The sequence below is a fragment of the Carassius carassius genome, chromosome 15 (genome assembly GCF_963082965.1).
Source record: "Carassius carassius chromosome 15, fCarCar2.1, whole genome shotgun sequence".
Taxonomy (NCBI): Eukaryota; Metazoa; Chordata; class Actinopteri; order Cypriniformes; family Cyprinidae; genus Carassius; species Carassius carassius.
The window spans coordinates 11,105,168-11,132,237 of record NC_081769.1 but is presented as its reverse complement, the minus strand read 5'-3'; the positions used below and the strand labels follow the sequence as shown (position 1 = coordinate 11,132,237).

General features: G+C 44.4%; 1 protein-coding gene across 1 annotated transcript in view; it reads right to left on the bottom strand.

The window, feature by feature from the left end:
* Positions 1 to 2,565: 2,565 nt before the first annotated feature.
* gask1a (golgi associated kinase 1A) overlaps positions 2,566 to 27,070 on the bottom strand; it is a 48,183-nt gene continuing 23,678 nt past the window's right edge. Inside the window, exons 3-5 of the mRNA XM_059567349.1 lie at positions 5,816 to 5,938; positions 4,206 to 4,309; positions 2,566 to 3,883 (exon numbers count right to left, since the gene is read on the bottom strand). Coding sequence (XP_059423332.1) covers positions 3,679 to 3,883; positions 4,206 to 4,309; positions 5,816 to 5,938 — 432 coding nt within the window. The 3' untranslated portion in view covers positions 2,566 to 3,678. The remainder of the gene's footprint in view (positions 3,884 to 4,205; positions 4,310 to 5,815; positions 5,939 to 27,070) is intronic.

The window sequence follows — 27,070 nt, the reverse complement described above, 5'->3', positions numbered from 1 at the left end:
TCACATATATCACACAGAAACATGTGAAGACACACAGCTATAGTTTTATTTAAGGCATGGATGATGCTTTTATCTATCCTCAAGGGAAAGAATGCAATATGTGCTCACTTGTCAACAGAAACATTTATAAACAGAGGTTAGAAATCATCTGCGGAACTGCATACATTCTCTTTCTCTTTCTAATTACACTTAATTTAATCATTCCCGTGGTTAGGATTCATTAAAATTACGTTTCTAATAAATGGATGCAGGCCAGAGGTAACTCATGGTAGTGACTTTTGCTTCTCTCAGTTTTCTGAGAAACCCTCTTACATGGTCCAGCAATAATGGCTCTATCCACTCATCTCTTGCCTAATGATGAGAAGGCTTGTAGTTTTATATTTCAGCCTTTTATATATATATATATATATATCGCAATGCTATATATATCTGACCTTGTTAGACAACTGTGATCAAGTTGCACTTATTTATAACTTGAAAGGAATATTATAAACTGAAATGTTTATACTTGTTGGAAAATCCAGCCTATTGAAAAAAAAAAAAAGAATTATACCAATTATATCATGAAATATTTAAAAGACAGGCTTTACTTTTTATGGTAGGGATTAATTCTTTGAAGTAACACAGTACTGTGCAGTCATTCTGATGAAGAAAATGTTCTTTAAGGAAATTAATCGTTTGTTTATTTGTTAATTGCAGAGAAGAAATGCTATATTTTCATCCTTTACAAAAAAATTTGAATTTCTGAGGATTTTAGAGTGGTTTTGTTAATACATAGTTAAAAGCCAGTGATGTTCTCTCTTATGAAACTACAAGTACTTATGTTTTACCCATCTTTCCAACTAATCGTGATTAATCGCATCCAAAATTAAAGTTTTTGTGAACATAAAGTGTGTGTGTAGTGTGTATATTTATAATATGTGTGTGTGTATGTGTGTGTGTGAGTGTGTGTGTGTGTGTATATATATATATATGTATATATACACACACACACACACACACACACACACATATATATAAAGACACACACATACAGTATATATTTAGAAAATATTAACATGTATAAATTTATATTCATATAATTTATATTATCAATATATCCATACATGTGTGTACATTTATATATACACAATAAATATACACAGTACATACACATATTATGTACACAATTTTTTTTTTGGATGCGATTAATCATAATTAATTGTTGTCCAGCACTGCAATATACTAAAATTAACTGCAGTTTTTAAATATTGTACAGTTTACCAAGGATATAAAGTATCAGTGCATTCAGCATTTATGCTAAACTAGTCTTATGTTCAAATCTGTTTGGTGAACTCCCTTCTTACGTTTAAAAAGAAGCAGTCAAAGTACTTTGAAGTGAAATTGGAAGCAGAACACAGGCAGGAGTCTCTGGCCCACATTAGGTAAATGTAAATTAGACCTGTGGGAATTTAAACTGGATGAAAGGGAGATTTAATATTTCGCTGAAATTTCATTTATTTTCCTCCCTCGACATGCTCCTGATTTCCAAAAGTGTAATCAGTATGAGGCAAATGACAAGATCAACTCAGATGGGGTTGATATAGCCACTCAAACTCTTCTCCTCTTTATTCATTTGATTTCTGGAAATTATATCTGCATTTTGCAGTTTGCATTTGGTGTTCGACCAAATACAAACTAAAAATTGCAAATTTGCAAAATGGGATTTGAGCATTAATTTATGAAAAATAAATAAGCTGTCAGATACTTGTAATTCTTCACTTGATAGAGGTTTTTGGCTAGTCTTGAAATAATTTCTCATGAATCTTAGATGAGCACATTTACTCAAGTGAAAATTCCAAAATCAGCAAAAAAAAGTAGAACAATCAATGTTCTAAAGTTGCAGTCATACATTTCCAAAAATAATGACTTTTTAATTATGCATAAACTAGTGTGGGTGATGAAAAATCGGGCAAAACACTGATAATAGGCCTTTTTTTTTTTTTTTTTTTTTTTTTTTTTACAAAAAAAGGCCACCTACACACTACAGAATTTAGGGAGTATAATGTCCACATATACATATACTTGATTTGTCTAAATAAGCAGTTTTCAACCAGAGGACTGGGGCCACTAAGGGGGTCTACTTCCAAAGGGGACCTCAAGATGACTTAAAAAGGTAAAAAAAAAAGCACTAAAATATTAAGCAATATCAGAAAAGCAATATCAGCTTAATTCTTTTTCTTATTTTAATTCCCCGCCATTTTATTTATTAATTTAATCATTTATTTACTGTTTTTCAACTTGTTTTTTGAAAAAGAAAAAAGCAGGGTTCCCACTATCTAGATACCTGGATATATAAGGTAAAAGCCTGATTTACTGGAAAAGTCAAGTAAATCACTCAAATGAATAATTGCATGCATGGACCTTTTAAATGATTAGTTATGCAGAGCTTTGAAATTAAGAGAAATATCAGGTAAAAATTTGATCTCTAAATCGGGTAGATGATATGATATGAATTGGGTAGAAAGGTATCAAAACATGAAAGAAAGAAAAAAAGAAAGAAAGAAAACATTTTGTCCAGTAAATCACAAACTGCAGAAGCCATGGGGTCTTTGAACATTGTTACTGACCATAGGGGCCTTTTAGCCAAAAAGGTTTAGAACCACAATTCTAAATGATTGTTTCTCAGAAGAAGGGAGTGACATATTTAAATGCAGTGTGTGTACAGTATGTGGCCTATAGGATGCAGATGAAAGTCTTGAATCATGTATGACAACTATACATATGACACCACAAATACAGACTCAGCAATTGTAATGCATAACTGTGCCTTTGGGCACCAAATGCCTTGTAGGAGCCCAGCAGGAGTTACATGGCGAAGGCTCAGTTTCACTCCACACCACAGTTTCATAGTCCTCAGCATCTATTCTAGTATAGCAGCCTTCATTAAAGATTTAGCTTGTACACCACAATTCTCTTGTTCTGTCATTTCAAGGATACTGTAAAAGAAAAATTGTTTAGAAGCTGCATTATTAGCTTAGCTTCATATCTGATTCACAGCTGCAGTTATTCTTCCTGAATGCACTGACAAAGCTTAATTTCTTCCATGTAAATGCAGGTTTTGTCCAATGCGGTTATGACAACACAACAAATAAGTGACAGATTTAGTTGATTATTTGGTGTCTAATTTTGTGACAATTCACCCACTATGAAATATCATTAGTCCAAGATCTCACTCCTCATAACTGTACATTAAATATTAAATATCTTATAATTGGCTGTTGACCACTGTAGGCCATTGACAGCAAATTAACATTCAGCATAGAAAGACAAATTGCTTGTTGTTGAAAACCAATTTTATCAAGGACATGCAAGTCTCTACCCAGTGATGGACCTCCGCATGAGTCCTGCCTGCAAATGACCATCTGGAATGTCTTCTCTCAGACACTGTGCACATCACATAATCACAGTTCAAGGATTGTCAATCCTGATTAGGGAAATCGACTCAATAATCCATGCAAATGCACTGCCTCCTCTCATTTTAGCTGTCTTGCATAATGTGCATGACTTTCTAAGCAGCACAACAAAACAGACTTTCAGACACTGACATAAATGAGTCTGGACAATTAAAATCAAAGCAAGAGAATTTTGAGAATTGCTTTCCCCCCTAAATATAAGGGAATCTCTTCAATTGGAGAGTCATAGATCTCTGTTAAGGTGCAGTTTCTTTTCTTTTATGTGCTCGAGGAGGGCCTTGGCTCTTTGTTCAATGTGTTGGATGATAGATTTGAGTCCGGACGCCCCTCTTCTGCTCACCCAGAATTCCCGATCTACAGACAGGGAGCGAAGGAGCATCTTCTCCAGACATCCTGATTGCAGTACTGAAACAGCCCGCTTTGGAAACCTGCCAATCAACAAATATACTTACATATCTATATGTTCAAAACAGTTACGCTAACTGTTTTGAACATTTCAATCAATATTATTTCCTTTAAAACAGCATCCTTGTTCTGAAATTTGTATTTGTAAACAAATTTGTCTACTTCTAATTTAGTTGCCCCTTTTACCCTACAATAGAGGTCAACAAGTGTTTTATCAAATGCACAATGTTAATGTCATGGTTCAAACTTACAACATTGACAGTCCACATTTGTAACAATTAGGCTGGTATAAAATAGTATTGATAGTATAAATCTGGATAATTATTCACAAATACCAATACTTACTCATCAATACCTTCAACCAGTCTGAAGTTGAGGTTGTCTTGTGGTTGATGAGGTCTTCCTGCATTGTCAATAAAAACCAATCTGGATGGTTCTGTCTTCCGCACCTATAAATAAAAGTTATAATATACAGCTTATTTTGGGTAGATTCATGTGTACAGTATATACATTATGTAAAGTGGTTCTAAAGTATTTGGAAACTTTTGGACATTTAAATGGTTAGTTCACCCAAAGATTAAAATTGTGTCATAAGTTAGCTTACTCCACCTTTTCAAACACGTAGTACATTTGTTTATTTTCTAAACTCTAATGAAGATATTTTGTCAAAAAAAAAAAAGAGAGAGAAAAACAGTTTATACAGAACATTGTAAAAGTAACCCAAAGAAATCATTGTAATCCATGTAAAAGTATTGCATGTGAATCAATGAGATTCACATCAATTGTGAAATTTAATCTGTCCATGTCTGTATATCTATAGAAAATTTTTAGACAGCGTTTTAAAAGTCCTTAATTTGTCCCTAATTTGTGTTTTGAAGATGAACAAAAAGCCTTATAGATTTGGAACAAAAATATTTTTCATTTCTGGGTAAACTAACCCTTTAAGTTACACTTCAAAAATGTAGAATTACATTTCATTAGATAGAAATTAGCACCTGATAGAAAATGCTAAACCTCTTTTCAGATTTTGTTGAATTATATTTCGAATCACATAACTGTCCCAAAAGTATATTCAGTGTGTACAAAAATCAAAAGTCGTGACTAGTAATTGCCTACCATTGAAAATCGAGACTAGCATATAATATAACTTTTGTTTTTACAGTTCACATCCATGTTTAATAATAGGGTTAGGGTTTAGAGTAAAAGAGTGAGCTTGTATGAATTATACTGGTTGCAGTGTGGTCTGTAGGTTTTTTTCTAAGCAACAGTGAGAGACTTCTAAAATTGTTGAATGATTTTGTGGGCAAGCGATATTAAAACCGATGACTTTGGCAGACTTTCTCCAAAAAACTAAACCACAACCATGTTGGAGCTCCATTTCTCCAGCTCTCTGAACACTATCAGATAATGACAACAGAACCAATCTAAAGGCTCCCATGGAAACTGATTGCCTTGTCTCATTTTAGCTGCCTCGCTTAATTTAGTTGGGTTTCCAACTCACAGTTTGAGTGTGAGCTCACTTCATGTAGACCTTGAGAACTGTTGGAAAGTTATTACTTTTGATATTGGAAAGCAGAATGAAGGGAAAAAATGTTCTACACTCTCCTTGTAGAAAATGAATACTTACCAGCAGTGCAACCTTGTCATGAGGTCAGTCAATACAACTTGATGAAAAGGCAACTGCTTCAGGTTTCACTGAAGGCATAGTGTCATAAATTTTTCAAAGTCAAATGGAGTACTGGTCTTACTCAAGCAAAATATATATTTATTTATTATCAATGTAATTGCAAACCATTTCAGTTCTATAAAATATGGGACTCCTTTCTCTACAACTGGGTGATAATGTGATGGACTCTGAGGGTTGGACTAACTACTATAGAATGAGGATGTTGGATGTCTGGTATTGAAAAGTTAGTATTGTATAATCTGACAAATATCATCAATATTTCCTTTACCAGGATGTGCACCAGATTTAAGTCTTTTGGGTTTCCACATTTGACATGCAGCAGGTTTTCTACACAGAGTTCTGATGGGTCTGGTCTGAAACCACAGCAAGATCGGTCTAGTCTGTCATTCACCTAGAGAAAACAACAAATTCAGCACATTTTAATAATAATAATAATAATAATATTTCAGTAGGCATTCAATAGACATAGACATCAGAAATAGGCTTTCAAACCACATCTTTTAATGTTGAAATGTTAGTTTGAACAGCTTGTATTTTGTACATGTTTCATGATTTCAGTTCCGGTCTAGTCATGTTTTTTTATGACAGGTCTTCTAATTTGGGTTCAGTCATGTGGTTCCTGTTTCACTTCATGTAACCTCCTATTCCTGGTTGCTGCTTATTGGTTCATCATCTCCCATTCTTGTTATTAATTCTGTTCTCTCATTGGTTCATGTTCATTTTGTTTAGCAGTTTGTTTTGTCATTAGTTGTTTACATCATGTGATTAAAAAGTGCAAATTAGGAAGCTGGGCCAGTCGTGGGCCCTGTTCTTTGAAAAGTAAATTAGGCAGTGAGAGTCTGCCTTCTGAGGCAAAGAGGTTGACCTCTGCCTTGCCAAAGATCTCCCATATTCTTTGAACCATTTGGGCTGAGCATCCACAGCTCTGATGGGACGTTGGTCTGAGATAGCAAGTCTGCCCCTTTAATTCAACCTGACCAGCATAAGCGCTGCGCTTTGAGAACGCAAGTTGAGCTGAGCCCATTCCAGGAGGTGCTCTGACAGAACGAAGAGGCACTTCAAGGAGAGACCACCCTGGCGATTTATATACAACACCACTGTCATGCTGTCCGAACGGACTAGCTCGTGGAATACCATAGGTCTGGCAGAAAGGTGCGAAGGCCTAAACGTACTGCCAGCATTTCCAGGCAGTTGATGTGAAGCCGACTCTCTTCTTTCGACCAATGGTCGAAAGCCAGTATGCCATCGCACAGTGCTCCCCAACCCTTGTTAGAAGCATCTGTCAAGACCACCTTCCTTTTGCAGACCATTCCCAGGGGCACACCCATCCACTCAGAGTCTTTCCAAGGGGCCAGAGCTTCTACGCAGGCCCAATTTATCTTGACGCCATGACGCTAGGTGTGGGACAGAACTCATGGATTTAGCCATCACTGAAGGAGCCGCATTTGAAGCAGGACAAGCTGAAGGCCATGAGGCCCAACATCTTCTGAAACACCTTAAGGGGGCTCCAACTTTGAATGAGGCCACAAGCTGCTGACTAGACAGTGCACAATCTGGCATGACTATCACCCTCATTCATGCTGAGTCGAGAACTCTTCCCGGGAATGATATCCGCTGGCTGGGGGAGAGCGTGCTCTTGGCAATATTGACCCTGAGTCCCAGGCATTCTAAGTTAATGAGGAGGAAGGATCTGTGAGATAATATATTGTTCTCTTACTGGGCCAAGATGAGCCCGAGAGCCCAATCACCTTTGAGTGGTACAAAACGCGCCAATGGTACACAAAGTACCTTGGTCTGCGGAATTTGCATCGCGAGCTCCGCCCCGCAGAGCGGGTATATAAGGAGCAACGCGAGCAACATCGCTTGCTGCTTTCACCAGAGTGCTACAAGCAAGAGTCACTGGTCTTGGTGTGACGGCGCGATTCAGCGGTTCGTCTGGGTTTCCTGCGACAGCTCCCGCGTTCCCCTGAGCACTTCAACACAGCTAAAAGAGCAATTTCTCTCACAAAAGAGATACGGGCCGACTTGCGTCTTTTTAAAGATGTCATTTCGCCCGTGTGTTTCTGGGTGCGGTCGATATATCGCTCCTCGTGACGGTCGCTGTGTCACGTGTTTGGGCTTCCAGGACGCTGAGACTGAGTTCGTGGATGGCTCATGTTCTCATTGCAGGGACATGACCATCTCGGCGTTGAGATCGAGACTCGATTACCTTAAAAGGTATAGAGTCCCCTCTGCCACACCCCGTTCTAGCTTTTCTTCTCGTAAGAGGGCTACTTCGGCTGGTGGCCAGGGTGATCTGAGGGTTACTGTGTGGGCTTCCCCGACGAGCGAACCTCCTCGGGCCACACCCCCCTCACATACGCCGCAGCCGGTCGAGTTTCCGGATGAGTTTGCTGGACCCTCTCATGCTCCTGACATCTCATTCGGGGCTCGCGAAGAGGACTGTATGCCGATCGCCGCATCACAAGGCGGGCTTGAGTCCTCGGGAGATGAGGATTCGGCTGCGTTGCCTCCCTCGGGAGTGCCAGCTTTATTCGAGTCCGATCCCGAGCTGATGGCCGTGCTTTCCCGGGCAGCGGAGAGCATCGGGCTTGAGTGGAACCCTCCATCCTGTCCTGAGCGCTCGAGGCTGGATGATTGGTTCCTGGGGGCTGCTCATGCGGATCGCCAGCACCCCCCTCTGGTTCCTTTCTTCCCGGAAGTGCACCAGGAGGAAACCAGTTCATGGAAGGCACCTTTAACTGCCCGAAACCGTTCTGGTACTTCCTCCGCCTTCACTGCCCTCGATGGCGGGGCGGCCAAGGGGTATGCTGGGATTCCCCCGGAGCGTTCTGTTGCGATGCAACTGTGTCCACAGAGCGCCACCGCTTGGCGTGGTGGTCCCAAGCTGCCCTCCAAGGCCTGTAAGTTCTCATCCACGCTTGTGGCCAAGGCTTACAGAGCTGCGGGCCAGGCCGCTTCTGCCCTGCATGCCCTGGCCTCACTTCAGGTCTATCAGGCCTAGCTGCTCCGGCAGCTGCACGAGGGCAGTGCTGTCCCAGGGGTTTTGGCCTCAGCCTGCTCGTCGCCGAAGGCACCCCCCTGCGGCCTCTGCACTCCTGCTCAGCCACAGCAGCAGCCTTCACCCCGGCCGCAGCGAGGAGATGGCCGCAGAAGGGAGGCGCAACCCGTCTCTGCCCCTAAGCCTGCAAAACTCCAGGCCAAGCGGCGTTCCTGAGACGGGCGACCCGGAGTTGGAGACGTCAGCTCGTCAGGAGATGGTAGCAGGACCACTCCTTCCCCCGGAGGAGGGCCGGGGGAGAATCCTTTGTTCTCGTTTTCTTTTTGTTCCGCCACTGGCCCTGCGGCCGCTGGTACCCATACCTTCACTAAAAGAGCTGTTTCCTCTACCTCCGGGTCCCAAGAGGCCACGAATGACAGTTGGCGATGTGCTTCCTCGCCACTCTCGTTCCCCTCTCCCCTTGCCAGTTTCCAGGCAAAGCCGGCCAGAGAACGCTCGGCCTTCTCATGCCCTCTTTGCTACTTGGAGTCAGATGAGTGCCTGCACTCCGCCCCCGCTAAGGGACGCTATGCCTCCCATGCTGTGGCTGTCTGCTCCACCACGCTGCCCCACTGTGGGTATGCCTGTAGTCCCCTTGACCCCGGTGGTTCGGTTCCTGGGAGCCTAGCTAGAGCTCCCCAGGCCTTCCCGCTGGCTCATCTGGATGCTCAGGCTCGGCTACGCGATTCAGTTCGCCCGGCGTCCCCCCAGGTTTCGGGGTGTCCACGCAACGATGGTGGGCAAAGATGCCCCTGTCATGCGCGCGGAGGTCGCGACCCTGCTGGCAAAGGGCGCGATAGAACCGGTCCCTCCAGCCGACATGAAGTCCGGCTTTTACAGCCCTTACTTTATAGTACCAAAGAAGACAGGTGGGTTACGGCCAATCCTGGACTTGCGTGCCTTGAACCGAGCTCTGCACAGACTCCCGTTCAAGATGCTAACGCCCAAGCGCATTTTCGAATGCATTCGTCCGATGGATTGGTTTGCAGCGATCGACCTGAAGAACGCGTACTTTCATGTCTCCATTCTTCCTCGACACAGACCGTTTCTTCGGTTTGCTTTCGAGGGGCAGGCATATCAGTACAAGGTTCTCCCATTCGGGTTGGCCCTGTCTCCCCGCGTCTTTAAGAAGGTCGCAGAGGGAGTCCTGGCTTCTCTCAGGGAACAAGGTGTCCGTATCCTCAACTACCTCGACGACTGGCTGATCCTAGCTCACTCTCGAGAGCGGTTGTGCGAGCACAGGGATCTGGTGCTCAGACACCTTGCCCGACTGGGTCTTCAGGTCAACTGGGAAAAGAGCAAGCTCTCCCCTGTGCAGAGGATCTCTTTTCTCGGTATGGAAATAGACTCGGTCGCCATGTTCGCGCGGCTTACGAACGAGCGCGCGCAGTCACTTACTGAATTGCCTGAGACAATTCGAGGGCAAGAGAGCGGTTCCACTGAAATTGTTTCAGAGGCTCCTGGGGCATATGGCGTCCGCAGCGGCGGTCTTACCGCTCGGGTTACTCCATATGAGACCGCTTCAGCACTGGCTTCATGACCGAGTCCCGAGATGGGCATGGCAACAGGGCACGCTCCGAGTGACCATCACTCCGGCCTGCCGCCAAAACTTCACCCCGTGGTTGGACCCCTCGTTTCTATGGGCCGGCGTGCCCCTAGAACCAGTGTCCAGACATGGTGTTGTATCAACAGATGCCTCTGCCACGGGCTGGGGTGCCATGTGCAACGGGCATGCTGCGTCAGGCTCCTGGACAGGACCCCGACTTCAGTGGCATGTCAATTGCCTCGATTTGCTAGCAGTACGTCTTGCTCTGCACCGCTTCAGGGCCCTGCTGAAGGACAAGCACGTTCTGGTCCGTAAGGACAACACTGCGACCGTAGCGTACATCAACCGTCAGGGTGGTCTACGCTCCCGCCGCATGTCGCAACTCGCTCACCATCTCCTCCTGTGGAGTCACAAGCATCTGAGGTCGCTTTGTGCCATTCACATTCCGGGCAGGCTCAATCGTGCAGCCGACGAGCTCTCACGGCAGCAGTCTCGCCCCGGGGAATGGAGACTCCACCCCCAGTCAGTTCAGCTCATTTGGGAACACTTCGGAGATGCTCAGGTAGACCTGTTTGCCTCTCCAGAAAATTCCCACTGCCAGTTGTTTTACTCCCTGACCGAGGGCACCCTCGGCACGGGCGCCCTGGCACACAGCTGGCCGCTGGGCCTGCGCAAGTATGCATTTCCCCCAGTGAGCCTTCTTGCACAGAAGATGTGCAAGATCAGGGAGGACGAGGAGCAGGTCCTCATGGTTGCGCCTTTTTGGCCCGGCCGGACCTGGTTCCCCGAACTTGTACTGCTCGCGACAGCCCCTCACTGGCCAATTCCTCTGAGGAAGGACCTTCTTTCTCAGAGACGGGGCACCCTCTGGCACCCACGTCCCGATCTGTGGAACCTACATGTGTGGGTTCTGGATGGGTCACGGAAGGTTTAGGTACCTTGCCACCAAAGGTGGTAGCTACCATCACTTCAGCTAGAGCCATGTCCACCAGACATGCCTATGCTTTGAAGTGGAACCTCTTCATCACTTGGTGTTCTTCACGGCGTGAGGACCCCTGGAAATGCCCGATTGGGTCAGTGCTTTCCTTTCTTCAGGAGGGGTTGGAACGAAGGCTGTCTCCTTCCACCCTCAAGGTCTATGTGGACGCCATTTCGGCTCACCATGACCCTGTTGAAGGTAAGTCTCTTGGGAGGCACGATCTGATCATCAGGTTCCTGAGAGGAGCAAGGAGGCTCAATCCGCCTCGCCCTCAGCAAATCCCCTCTTGGGACCTCGCAGTGGTTCTATCAGCACTGCAGAGAGCTCCCTTCGAACCCTTGCTCTCAGTAGAGCTAAAATTTCTATCTTTGAAAACTGCGCTCCTGGTGGCTTTGGCTTCGGTGAAGAGGGTCGGGGACCTGCAGGCATTTTCAGTTGATGAAGCGTGCCTGGAATTCGGGCCGGCTAACTCTCACGTTATCTTGAGACCCCGGCCTGGGTACGTGCCCAAAGTTCCCACCACTCCTTTTAGGGATCAGGTGGTGAACTTGCAAGCGCTGCCCCTGGAGGAGGCAGACCCAGCCCTGGCGCTGCTCTGTCCAGTACGTGTGCTCCGCACCTATGTGGACAGTGCCTTAGGACCTCAGACCAGCTCTTTGTCTGTTACAGAGGCCAGCAGAAGGGAAAGGCTGTCTCCAAGCAGAGGTTATCCCACTGGATAGTGGATGCTATTGTCCTGGGTTATCAGGCTCAAGACCTGCCATGCCCCCTAGTGGTGAGAGCTCACTCAACTAGGAGCGTAGCTTCCTCCTGGCCGCTGGCGCATGGCGCCTCGCTAGCAGACATCTGTAGAGCTGCGGGCTGGGCGACCCCTAACACATTCGCGAGGTTTTATAATCTCCGTGTAGAGCCCGTGTCCTCCCGGGTACTCGCCCCTTCGGGCCAGTAAGGACCTGCTCGGTGTCAATCCGCTTGCTGCGCCATTCCACTCCGCGGACTGGATGCGTGCGCTATTCCCCTCAGGTGAGTTCCTCAGTCAGAACCCTGGGTTCCTCCAGCATTGTTGATGTCCAACACTTGTGTACATGCCCTTTGGTCAGCCATGTGTGGGACTAGGTGCCTCCATGTGTCGTGATTCCCCTTCTGGGTAATCCCACGTGTGTATGTCCACAGTAAGTCTCTCCGCAGCATGTGTCTTTCCCTTGGCAAGCCCCTTGCCAGCTCTGTCGTTGAAACTTCCACCCTGCGGGCTGGGTACCTCAGAGTTCTTATGTATCACCACCTTGGTAGATCCTGCCTTCTGTAAGTCCTCCCACGGGCAGGCAGCCTGCTAGCATATGTCCAGCTGGAATATGCTACCCAGTGTAGTCTGTGTGAGCTATAGGCCCTCACTCGTGCTGGCCTCACGACAGGGTGCTATCACTCACACGGGTCGCTGGAAGACAGCCATGTGGCGTTTTGTATGGGACCCCATTCGTAACGTTGAACGTGACCGACTGAAAGTGAATGTCTTGGTTACGTATGTAACCCTCGTTCCCTGAAGGAGGGAACAGAGACGTTACGTCCCCTTGCCACATCGCTGTTCAGCTGAACGGCCAGGTCACTGGCTCAGCTCCTCAGCGAAGACTTGAATGCGAGTTGCTCGCGTTGCTCCTTATATACCGGCTCTGCGGGGCAGAGCTCGCGATGCAAATTCCGCAGACCAAGGTACTTTGTGTACCATTGGCTCGTTTTGTACCACTCGAAGGTGATTGGGCTCTCGGGCGAGATCCCATTCGTAACGTCTCCGTTCCCTCCCTCCGACGTTTTTCTCCATAACGTCTTAGCAGAAGCAGCACGAGTGAAGTATCAATAGGGAACTCAGGATTACTTACTTACCATTGTGTTTAATAAACAGTTTTCAAACTCAATTTTCCTTTATCAAAGCAAGCAACTGAACTTTCAGTGCAGAAAGTCTTAAGAGATTACAGGGGTAATATTGTGGTTGATCGTTTCTCATAACATTTAACAACATTACTCCTCTTTGGTTTTTATGTGTGATGGGACCACACTCTTTTATCATCTCATTCCCAGTTTTAACACCTTCCCACCCTCTTAAACTCCACAGGCCATAATGACACACCACTGCTATATTTCACACTGTAAAGTGAACCGAGTCTGATCTCAGAACAACTGAGATCCCCTGAAGATGGAGCTGGGTAATAATCTTGTAAAGGCATTTAAATACACTTTCCCTTGAACGTTAAATGTTTTAAAAGATTTAAAGGTAAAAAGTTCAAACCCCCGTAAAACGATGAATATTTTGTCATCATGTAATTTTTTACATTTAATGGTGCTTGTCTCATTTTCTGTTAAACCTGACAATATGCAAGTGCAAAAGAGATCTGAGAATTAGGGTAGAGGGTAAGATTCAAATCAAAAACATATAGTTTGGTCTGTTGTTTTACTGCAGTATTTATTCATTTATTTAGGAACTTAAGTGTAAATCAGCATCAGTTACCATATGGAAAAGAGCACCTTGAACATTCTGGTATGTTTCATGTGATATATACATACCACCTGGCACTATGTGAACATGTATTGCCCCCTCCTGTTAAATTATGAAAGAACAGTGTATAATTAACCACATTATTTGATAGTATAATTAACTACATTATTTTAGAAAGCGTTAAATTTCACTAGCCACATCCAAGACCTGATTACTGCCAGATTTGTTGAATTAAGAAATCACTTAAATTTCTAAGGCTTTGGGACTCCAGCGATCCATGGTCAGAGCCAGAATCCACAAATGGAGAAAACTTGGAATGGTGATGAAACTTCCCAGGAGAAGCCGGCCTACTCCAATAGTGCAACGACGACTGATCCAGTAGGTCATGAAATACTCAGAACAACATCTAAAGAACTGCATGCCTCTCTTGCCTCAATTAAGGTCAGTGTTCATGATTCAACAATAAGAAAAAGACTGGGACAAAATGGCATCCATGGGAGAGTTCCAAGGTACTGTAAAAGCCATTACTGATCAAAAAGAACACAAAGGCTTGTCTCATATTTGCCCAATAAATAAATAAATAAATGTGGATTATACCCAAGACTTTTGGGCAAATATTCTGTGGACTGATGAGACAAGTTTCATTTTGGAAGATGTGTGTCCTGTTACATCTGGCGTAAAACCACCACAGCATTAAATTAAAAGAACATCATAGCAAGAGTCAAACATGGTGTTGATAGTGTGATGGTCTGAGGCTGCTTGTTATGACATGCCATGATTGATGGAACCATGAATTCTGAACTCTATCAGAAAATCCTGAAGAAGAATGTCCGGGCATCAGTTTGTGATCTCAAGCTCAGGTGGACTTGAGTTATGCAGAAGGATAATAATCCCAAACACACCAGCAAGTGCACCTCTGAATGGCTTGAGAAAAACTAAATTAAGGTATTGGAGTGGCCAAGTCAAAGTCTGGACTTAAATCCAATTGAGATGCTGTGGCAGGACTTTAAACAGTCCATTCATGCTCAAACCCTCCAATGTGGCTGAATTAAAACAATTCTACAAAGAAGGGGGAGCAGAAATCCCAGCCTCCACATTGATGTAAAAGATTCATTGTCAGTTATCGCAAACACTCTTATTGCAATTGTTGCTGCAAAGGGTGGCACAATCAGTTATTAGATTTAGGGGGGAATTACTTTTTCACGTAGTGCCAGGCAGGTTTTTTTCGTAATAAATGAAATCATTATTTCAAAACTGCATTTTATATTTACTTGGGTTATCTTTGTGTAATATTACAATTTGTATAATGATCTTAATCATTCAAGTGTGACAAAAAGAAAAAAAGGGGGGAGGGGGGTGCAAAAACCTTTTCACAGTACTGTATATATGTATGTGTGTGTGTGTGTATATATATATATATATATATATATATATATATATATACACAAAATGTATATATACAATTATTTTAAAAAAAAATGTTGCAGCAGTATAAAAATTTGTCAATTATGGAAAAAAATGCCTTAAAATAGCTAGAAAAGATGTTTGTCATTTGACTATATTGAAAATAAAATTGATTTATTGAATTTACAAAAATATATGAATTAATTTATTTTAGCTACATTTAAACAAACAAATGTATTCACTAACCTTCAACTGTCTTTTTTTAATGTAGCTAAAATAAATTGTTTGCAACCACCTTACCTTGCTTACCTTAAAATAAATTATCTTTTTTTTTTGTTTACAGTGTACATGCTGATATAATACTAAAAATAAAATTTTTAACATGAGCTCAGTGTCTGTGACAGCTGATGTCAGTTGGCAGTATTAGAAGCAGAGGGTTGTCAACATACATTGTGTTCTTGCCGCACATCATACTCAAATCTGTGCTCTCTTTTCTCACAGAGCCAGCACTGGGATAACCTTAGGGCTCACTTATGTAATGCTCTAGCCCAATGCTGCTAGTGAACCATGGTGAATGCCACAGAGCATTTCTGTTGAAGACATTTCCTTGTCACAGCCCATGAATATTCTGAATCATGTGACCTTTTGTTCAGAAATGCAAATATCTTTGCCATTGGTGAGTGCTATGTTGGGTTTATATACAATGTCTTTATACATACAGGTATACAATCATTTTTATACCTGTTTTTTTTTCAACAAAAATACTGTACTTACAAATAATATTTTAGAATAACAATTTGCGTGAAAAATATCATGAATTTCATCATTTGTTTTAATGACAGTAGTACTTGAGCTGCCACTGACAAAATTTGTAAACTTGGCAATATAATTTGGCAATGTTTTAAATGCAGTAGAAGCAAGGGCATTTACAGTTAAACTCCAAAGAGAGTCCAGTGTACTCAATGAAGCTCAGTGATGCACAATGCTCAATAAAGACCAGGAGTCAAATTTGAAGTTCAATCAGTTGCCAGAGACTTTATGAAGACAGAGTTCTCTTTGCCCTCCACATAGGGCAATAGGAAATGAGCAAGAGAAGCCTTGAACATAGAACACAGAAACATTGTACACTCACAGCATAGAAATTGTACTGTAACTATAGATAGTATAGATTTTTCCCCTTTGTTTCTGTGTTGCAGAATCTCTAAGTTCACATGAATGGAAACTGTATAAAATTTAAAAAGATTAGATCATAATTGTATTAGAGTTTGTTTTACCCATTAGTGGATCTTTATTGCTGTCATAGACCAGTGAAAAAAAAAAAAACTAAAATGTTTAATTAAAAATGAATCCACCGATCTATAATTAACCTTGTTTGTCCACACAATATCCATTTCATGAGCTCATAAAAAATTTATAAAATTGAAGTCATGAAACATATTGTAGCAACGTACAGTTGTTCGAATACCGTGGGCTAACTAGAGCTAAGCTAGACTGTTTATTTTAACCTAACGGCTAGCAGGGTGCTAGCACCTATACGGCGCGACTTACTTTCGCTAGCGGGGAGAGCGAGCACTCGCGTCCCATACACCGCACGACCATGAGTGTCTCTGTTTGTGAAGAGTTGTCAACAAACCAGCCAACAGGAGGCAGTAGTGTCTGTTACTCTTTAATTTCAGAACTCAATATTCAAACTTACACTGGCAAGGCCATATCACAAGTCACTCCCCTACACATCTCTCTCCATGACGGTGACAGTCACCCCTTTTTATAACATGGCAGTAAATGAACCCGAATCAACTCAAATTAACTTAGACATGAACATGTATAACATTACTAATAAAGGAACTCAAACATCTTGCTTAAATAACTCATAATTGAACGTTAAACAAATTCCCATGATGCACCTGGCTGCCAGTGCTGACTTACGGGTCATTACATAACCCCCCCCCAAGAGGGTTAGTGTCCCCACAACCCTATTCTCCCACAACAAAATCCAAAAAATGTCCTGGCCAACTTCGAACACGCTTCGGTCTCTCTGATGTTTTACCCCCAGCGCCAGGCTCAACCCTGAGTCCATTACTGTCCGTTGCAGCGCTGGGAGTGGATGGTGGGGAGCCTCCCTGGCCTCCACCATTCTCTTGTTCTGGGGCCAGTGGGTGGTACGGTGCCAACCGATCCTTGTGAAGCACCACCCGCCTACCCCGTCCAGGCATTCGGACCCGGAAGACCACCTCCGAAATTTGATTTAGTATCTCTCCGGGTCCCTGCCAATGATGGGTCAGTTTGGGTGACAACCCACGCTTTCTCTGAGGGCAGAACACCCACACTCTGTCCCCTGGCTTAAGGGTAGGCCCGTGGGCCCGGGTATCGTACGCCCGCTTCTGGCGGGCTCCAGCGTCCTCTAGAGCCTCCCTGGCCAGTTGATGGACAGTGCCCAGACGCTCCTTCAATCGCCGGAAGTAGTCCAGTTCTGGTCCACCAGCAATCTCCGGCTCGGGGGGCGACCCGAACACCAAGTCCACCGGCGTGCGGAGCTCCCTCCCAAACATCAGCGCTGCCGGTGTGCACTGACTTGACTCCTGCACTGCTGTCCTATATGCCCAAAGGACCAGGGGCAGATGCTGGTCCCAGTCTCTCTGGTGCTGACTAGTCAAGATAGCAAGTTGGGTAGCCAGGGTGCGGTTGAACCGCTCAACCAGTCCATCGCTTTGAGGGTGGAGGGGAGTGGTTCTTGTTTTCTTTACCCCCAGCCGCTGGCACACCTCACTGAACAACCGACTTTCAAAGTTCCGCCCCTGGTCACTGTGAAGTTCGTCCGGCACCCCGAAACGGGCAAACATCTCATCCACTAGTCGCTGTGCCGACGTGGAAGCACTCTGATCCGGCTCCGCATATGCTTCTGGCCACTTCGTGAAATAGTCCATAGCTACTAGGACAAAGCGGTTGCCGGCCTCTGTGATGGGAAATGGTCCCAAGATATCAACTCCGATCCTCTCCATGGGTGCCCCTACTAGGTACTGTTGCAACGGTGCATGAGAGCGTTGGCTGGGTCCCTTCTGTGCCGTGCAGACATCGCAGCAGTGAACATGTAGCTCTGCATCCTGCCGACACCCCGGCCAGTAGAACCGCTGCCGCAGCCGCCGCACTGTTTTGGAGTTCCCGAAATGGCCAGCTCCAGCTGCCCCATGAACCCAATGGAGGACTTCCGACCGCAGAGCGTGGGGAACCAGGAGTTGCAGACGGTCCACTCCCCCCCTGGGTGCCTGCCACCTTCTGTAGATCACATCATCGTGGAGCTCCAGGCTGCCCCACTGAGAATGAAGTGACTTGATTTCAGGCCCCTGTGAGGACACCGCTGGCCAGTCTGGACGTGCTCGAGCCTCCAGCCAACCCCTCACCTTCACCATAACTCGGTCATTCGCCTGCTGTTGTCTCAGCTGCTCGATGGTGAATGGCCCTGCGTCTCCACCACTGCCACCTGGCTCTGTGGCTGCCGACGATGGGCCCAGATCTCGTTCTTCCTGACGAGCACAATACCGACATTCATCAGCAAGGCATGGACGTCTGGAGAGGGCATCAGCGTTGGCATGCTGCCGCCCTGGTCGGTGTTGAACCTCGAAGTCGTACTCTTGGAGGATCTCCAGCCACCTTGCCACCTGACCCTCTGGTTGGCGGAAGTTCAGCATCCAGGTGAGGCTAGCGTGGTCGGTCCTCAGTGTGAACCTGGTGCCCAGGAGGTAGGGCCTGAAGTGACGGACTGCCAAGACCACAGCTAACAACTCCCGCCGGGTGACACAGTAGTTTCTTTCAGGACGACTAAGGCTGCAGCTATAATAAGCCACCACTCGCTCTCCAGTCTCCCCCTTCTGGGAGAGTACGGCACCAACCCCCACGTTGCTGGCATCAGTATCCACCAGGAAAGGTTGGTTGGGGTCAGGGTAGGCCAGAACAGGAGCATCTATAAGAGCGGCTTTTAGCTGGTGGAAGGCTGCCGCACAGTCCTCGGACCACCCGAATCGCCGACCCTTATTTGTCAGCTGATGTAAGGGGCTGGCGATGGTAGCAAAGTCTCTGACATACCTTCTATAATAGGAGGCCAGGCCTAAGAAGCTCCGCAACTCATTGATGTTGGTTGGTGGGGGCCAGTCCTTCACTGTGGCCACCTTTGTTGGGTCGGTGGCCACCCCGCTCTCACTAACAACGTGCCCCAGGAACTGCGTTTGGCGGGTGAGCAGGTTACACTTGGCCGGGTTCAACCGCAGCCCGGCATTACGGATGGCTGTCAGGACCTCCCTTAAATTGTGGACAGCGTGGTCAAAGTCTCTGGCATGGACTAATAGATCATCCAAATAGACCACACAGCGGGTACGAGGAATGTCTTTAAGGACCCGCTCCATCAGCCTCTCAAAGGTTGCTGGGGCATTACACAGCCCAAAGGGCATCACCTTAAACTGCCACAGTCCTTGCCCTATGGTAAACGCAGTTTTGGGCCGGGCCTCCGCCGCCAGCTCCACTTGCCAATACCCACTGCGCAAGTCCAAAGAGCTGAACCAACAGGATCCAGCAACATAATCCAATGCGTCATCAATGCGCGGAAGTGGGTATGAGTCCTTGCGGGTGACCGAATTTAGCCGCCGAAAGTCCACGCAAGGGCGCCACCCCCCCGTTTTCTTCCGCACCATGACCATAGGTGCAGCCCAGGGACTGTCTGAGGGCTCTATAATGCCGTTAGCTGCCATATCTCGGATCATTTCTTCAGCAGCCTGGCGCTTGGCGAGAGGCAGTCTGTGGGGCCGCAAGCGAATGGGAGCAGCGGGGCCAGTGTCAATGTGATGCTGCACCAAATCTGTTCTAGTACAGTCCTCCTCTCGAGCAGCAAAAATGTCCACAAAGTCTTTCAATAGGCATTGCAGCTGCTCCTGCTGCAGCACGCTCAGATGCTCACTGCTTCGCCGCCCCAACTCCTCAACAGCAGCAACAGTCTCAGGTGATGGATGGGTGAAAGGAGCGTGCGGTGTTAATGACTGGGATGCACTAGTCTGAGCTGCAATACTCCCATGGAGCACCCCTTGAGTCTCTGCAGATCTTGTATGGCGGCCGGGGGCCGGAGCCAGTGAACACTGGTGTCTAAGCGGTGGCTGCGGGGCGGCAGCCTCTCCATGATGACTCCGACCCGACCGGAGCGGCACGCTCTCATTACCTAAGCACAGTGCGGACCCCAGCACGTCGACACATGCTCCCCAGTGGGCCAACAAGTCCAAACCAACAATGCACTCATCTCTGATGTCGGCGAGCCAGAACTCATGGCTTGTCTGGCTCATCCCCACCGCCACAGACAACAGTTTCTTCCCAGGCATTACTGTCTTTTCACCCGTGACGGTGAGGAGTTCGGTATTGGTGGGGGTCCAGTCCCCTGGAAGAGGACCGGCCGTCCCTGGCAACAATCCTTTTCGTAGCAAGCAAATGGTGGACCCCGTATCCACCAGGGCGCTGCAGGGCTGTCCGTCAATAACACAGTCAAGGTACAATCCTCTGATAAGCCCACAGCGCCCCACAGTAGGGCAGTCATTGTGGAGGGGTGCCAAAGAACGGGGTGAGGGTCCCCTCACTGCCTCACTCCAAGGTCGTTTCCCGGGGGTGATGTTGCCCGGGGCCGGGGACTCGGGGCAGGGCAGTCCCTGGCGAAGTGCCCCGGTTCTCCACAGCGAAAGCAGCGGTCTAGTCTCGACCTCCGTCGGGGGGTCACTGGTTGAGCCCGGCTGACCTCCTCCTGAGACTGGACACCGTCAAGCTCTCGTTCTGCTGCTCTTGCTAGCTGGCGCTGGAGTGGAGATTGACCTGTTGTCGGCCCAGCCTGCAGCACTTCCTCAGCTCGCTCAGCCTCTCTCAGTGCCTCACTCAGATCTTGAGGTGATGACAAACGGACATGCTGACGTAGCCGTTCAGGTGTAAGACCCCGCAGGAAAGCATGGAGGCTCAGCTCTTCCCTCGCTGTGGCTGGGAAGGTAGGGTAGCCTTTCCTAACATGGACACGTATGTCAGCGGCGAATGCCCCCACACTCTCTTCTTCATGTCGACGTCGGTTAGTAAGCTCTTCCCTGCTCTGCTCTGCAGAGGTTCTCTGCCCGAAGCGGCTGTTAAGGGCATCGGTGAGGGCCTGAATATCACGTCGCTCTTCAGGAGACAGATCGATGAGGACCTGAAGTGCAGAACCCTCCAAGGCGAGGGCCAAGTGAGTCGCCGTCTCCTCACGGGTCCATCCATCGTGGAGAGCAGCCAGATCGACCTGGGCCAGGTAGGGCTCCAGGGGCGTCAACCCGCTGTATCGTGGTAGCTTTGCGGGTGATCGTGAGGGGAGGCCAGCCTGGACGCTGATTTGGCGTGTTGGTGTGAGAGTCGCAGATTTATCCTGCCCATGCCTAAGAGAGCGATACACAGTCCGGGGAACGCTGGCGCCATCAGGCCAGTGCGGAGCCCTGTTTCTCTGCGTCGCCTCATTTGTCAGGCGCTCTAGCGTGATACAATTCTCTCTGAGAGCACGCTCTATTTCGCCTATACTTTGCTCCATAGCTCCGTCTTCTAAACGGCCTCAATCCCACTTCTGACACCAATGTAGCAACGTACAGTTGTTCAAATACCGTGGGCTAACTAGAGCTAAGCTAGACTGTTTATTTTAACCTAACGGCTAGCAGGGTGCTAGCACCTATACGGCGCGACTTACTTTCGCTAGCGGGGAGAGCGAGCACTCGCGTCCCATACACCGCACGACCATGAGTGTCTCTGTTTGTGAAGAGTTGTCAACAAACCAGCCAACAGGAGGCAGTAGTGTCTGTTACTCTTTAATTTCAGAACTCAATATTCAAACTTACACTGGCAAGGCCATATCACAAGTCACTCCCCTACACATCTCTCTCCATGACGGTGACAGTCACCCCTTTTTATAACATGGCAGTAAATGAACCCGAATCAACTCAAATTAACTTAGACATGAACATGTATAACATTACTAATAAAGGAACTCAAACATCTTGCTTAAATAACTCATAATTGAACGTTAAACAAATTCCCATGATGCACCTGGCTGCCAGTGCTGACTTACGGGTCATTACAATATTTATCCATTTCAGTGCTTAATTTAAATCAAATTATAATTCATATGCCTGAAAAACTCATGGAAAGTTAAGAAATTCTTCAAAGGTTAAGAGAAAATATTAGAACACTAAACAAATAAAATGAAAAGGATTTTTAATTGAGTTAAAAATGTAATTAACAACAGATGAAGTGATTTACCAGCCTAAAAGAGTGGTCACATTTACTGTTGTTTAGATCATTTTTGTGGGCAAAATCTAGCCATTTGGTCATTTGAATTAGCCACACTGACCAACAGAAAGCTGAACTATCGCTAAACTAGACAATAGAAAATTTTAAACTTCAACAAAGTTTCAATGGCAAAGTAGGTTTACAACCATTGTCAACAGTGTAGCACTGCATGAATCGGTTGGTTTGGATATATATATAAAAAAACAACTTCACGAGTTCATGCTTACATATAATTAGCTGAGGTATGGTATGTGGAATTGGTGTGCTGTCCGGGGAAGGGCTCCGAGCTGGAAATGGCCCGAACCTAGAGTACCCCCCCTTCCCCGTCTATTTATAAAGTGAACTTGAAGTGAGGAGATGGGGTGGTGGAGGGATGCTGATTAACCTTCAATGGATAGAGGCAAGTCAGCGATATTTATACTGTGGGATTGATTACTAGATTGTGGTCCACCTGTGTTGATTAGGCTAAGTATCTGACGCGCTCCTCCCGAACCTTGTTAACGAGAACTTCATATGTATAAAAAGTGTTGCCATGTTTTCCCTGCACAACAAATACTGATTAGCATATTTAATTTGCTGTTCTGTAAGTTTGCATGATTAGTTGCATTGTATTATCTACATTATCATACTTCCTGCCTTCTGAAATCCTATCAGATCAGATCTGTGGCCCACCAGTTGAGAAACACTGATCTACATTTTAGAGTGGCACACAGAAGGATTTGTTTTCCAAATGGTGATAGTGAGCGTGTCCTTCACACTCTTCTGTGCTTTAAGGTGTGAGGTTTCACATCAGTGCCATCAGAGGTGCTAAATGAATAGAGAGGAACAAGTGTTTAAGGGTCCCAGTCAGCAATTTCACCAAATCAATACTAAGCTATTAGCTGTTGGCCATGTTACAGCTATTGACTTTTTCTTCTTAGATCTAATGTATTATTCATGGACAATCCATACTCCCATTTTTTCACAGTACAGAGTTTTCGCACACAGATTATTCTAACAAATTCACAAAGTACATTCATAAGCATTTGCAATTACGCATTGTTGGGATCACAACATTAGTCTACAGTATGTCTGCCATCAAGTAATTTTTGCATATATGATTTGGCCAGATTTCAAGCTGGAAGATGAGTTTTGCAGTTTTGCATGCATAATATGAAGTGTTTTTTTTTGCCAAAGATTAGTCAAGGTTATGTTCCAAGGAGTCAGTGTTAGGGTTAGGCTTAGAGAAGCAGATTACTCAAAAAGCGAAATTTGCTAAAACTTGGTGAGCAATAAGTGAGAGTTTAAAGTTAAAATGCCATAATGATGGATTTGTTTCATATAAACATGTAGCTTTTCAGAATCAGAATCAGAATCAGAATGAGCTTTATTGCCAGGTATGTAGACACATACGAGGAATTTGTTTTCGTGACAGAGCTCCGCAGTGCAACATAACAGCGACAGAACAAAAAACACAATAAGGAATAAAAAATACAAAAAAATACAAATAGGTGGGTAAGGATTGACAATATACAAATTGACAATGTATGGCAGGTATATTAAAAAGAGCATTTATGTATGTACATGTATATTATGTGGAAAAATTGTAACTGTACGCTAAGTATGTGTGTTTGGATAAATAAGTGTATGTGTATATAAATATAAATATAAGTAGTATAGTGTGTTCCATGTATGTACATGTATATTATCTGCAAAAGATTTACGTGTACGCTAAGTATGTGTGTTGGATAAAAAGTGTAGTGTATATAAATATAAATAGTGTAGTGTGTCCCACAGTTATTATCAGCTTCAATTCACAGGACATTACTTGATAGGAGTTGTGTTGAATACTTGTGGATTATTGTGATGTATTTATCATCTATTTGAACTCTCATTCTGACGGCATCTATTAACTGCACTGGTGAGAAAGTCATGTACTGTAATGCTAAATTACTCAAATCTGTTCCAATGAAAAAAAAAAAAACATCTACAGTACAACTTGGATGGCCTGATGGTTAGTATGTTTTCATTTTTTTTTTGTGAACTGTTCTTTTAATATCTTCAGGCAAGTTAAAAAAAAATATATATATATATATTTTAATATAAATATATATATAAATATATATATATAAATATATATATATATATATATATATATATTTAAATATAGAGCAGTAAAAATATATATATATATATATATATATATATATATATATATATATATATATATATATTTTTTTTTTTTTTTTTTTTTTACTGCTCTATATTTTATTATTGTGTTATTGTAGTTTTTTGTCATTTAGTTATAAATCACATTGGTTAAAACTCTAGATGTAGTATATATAAATACTACACGTCATGGTACATTTCAAGAACACCAGCTAATGCAACTGCCAAGATTCAGTGTCAGTGTGTTATTAGATGCATTTTTAACGATTATCCTAAAATCATAAAATTACAAAGGAAGTATAACCCTATCAGTTTCAATCTGTTTATAAGAATGGATGCATGCATTTACCTCCATTATATGTTCACAATATTAATTAAGTGTCACCATGACAACTATAGTTCTTGAAAAAGAGTAAAAACAGTGCAGCTATGAGGAGCAAAAAGTGAAGAAATGTGTGTGTGTTAGTGTAACTAAGCTAAATCACAGTTTCATTAATACATTTCAAACCCGCACATTCAATTAGATGCAATTTGAACATGTCTGTGTTTCAGCTGGATATTAACTGCCTGGTTATCAATTATAATCATTGTTTTAAACAACTAGGTTGACTAGGTCATGAACTCACATCAGTGATTGCATTTTTAAATTAAAAAATAATTTCAAGAGCCATCAGGAGAAAGGAGACATTGAAGAACAGAAAAAACAGCCTTATTATGTGAATCTGTTTAAACGAGATGTACATATTTTTTCATGTTAAATTGCTCTCTCCTTTCGCTAATTTCACACTTACATATAATAAAGTAAAAGGTTATGCATATTTGGCGTGCTGTCTGAGGAGAGGTCTCCGAGCTTGGTAATTCCTCCCAAACTCGGGGTACCCCCCCTGCCCAGGGAGAGGGGTCTGAGCTTGGCATTTAGCCCAGACCCAGAGCGCTCCCTCTGAGTGCTCCCCCCGAAGCTGGGGTAGGAACAGGCCGATGGTGAGGAGTCAGGGTAGTTGAGGGATGCTGGAATACTGTAGAGAGAATGTAGTTAAGATAATTTGGACTATTTATAGAAGTTCTCTCTTGAGTTGATAGGATAGATTATGTAATTGCTGTTAATAAATTGTGTTGCAGAAATGACTCGAACCAGACAAATTAAAGAGTCGATCAGGGCTATGGCTGAAACAAGAGCTGAATTCCTCAGTAAGGCAACAGGAAGTCATAAAACAGAGATTTGTCAAATCTGTTGTTTGTAATTGATAAGCAACGCCGGACATCATGTGTAAACCCATGAGAGTACTACACAAGATCTTTTGACTTCCCCCACCCAGCAGAACCAGACTGAAATTCCTAAGGGGGAAGGGGCTTTGAACCTCTGGTCTCCACAGACATCTTTGCCAAGAGAATGGCAAAGAAACTGTCTTTTCTACATGTATATGGACCAAAATGAACTCCAAAATGACTTATGAATGAATATCAGTCCATCGCTTAACTCCATATTCATTTGTATGTAACCCACACATTTGACTATCATGTTATAATCACTTATTGTGTATGTCTTTTAATAACTATGGGATAGCTTAAGGATTCATAATCATGTTTGGTATTTTTGTGATGGAAACTGCTTGCTTGAAATAGTCCTGACAATCAATGATTGGTCAAATGTATCATATTCTTGTTATAGGAATCATGTCCAAAATTATACCCTGCAAGAGCGGGAAAATTCGGACCACATGCTTGGTAAGATAAACATATGTTTTATGATACCCCCGAGCCAAGACAATATCTGATTGGTCAAGACAACATTTGAGGTGTGGCCAACAGGCCAGTTTAAATACTCAGGACACCATAAAATCTTGCTGTTAGTCTCTAGCTATGCTTCTGCTATTAGTCATGTCTGCTTTTAGTTGTTAGCTTTGCTTCTGCTATTAGTCATGCCTGCTTTAGTATGCTTTGAGCTTTTAGCTTTGCTTCTTAGCTTTAGCTTTTAGCCATGCTGTTTGTCATCACTGTTCTTTGAGCGCGTTCCCAGCGTGCTTCAGCCTGCACGCCTGCTGCTACTTAGCCACGATGAGAAGAAACACCACCTATAGTCTCGTCAAACTTTACTTCTTTTCTTTTCCGTTTGAGAGTTTCGTGTTCTGAGTTAAGTTTTGTAACGTCGAGTCTCCGACGCCTGACCTCGGGTGCCCGTTCAACTTCAACCAGCCACACAACTCCATCTTCAGCCAACGTCCAACCACGGGCTTCCCAAGACATCACTTCAACGACTACTGAACTTCCAGCCAATCAGCGACAACAAAGGGACTCCCTTTACACAGGCAATGTACCTTCAGACATTTGTGCTGGTGTATCTAATATTATTTTAATCTCATTGAGGAACTCAATGCGATGGTTAATTAAGTGATTGATGGCTGTTCATGTCTATGCAATTTAACGTATTGCTGTAAACTTGGGATTCCATATTTCCATTCTCTTAAACTCATCTTTCCCTAACTTTCGATCTTCCTGCAACTTGTGTATATTTGTGCGTGCGTGCGTTTATGTGTTAGATTAGTTTATATGTCTTAGATTTATGTAATAAAGCCTTATTCATATTGAAAAGAGAAGTAT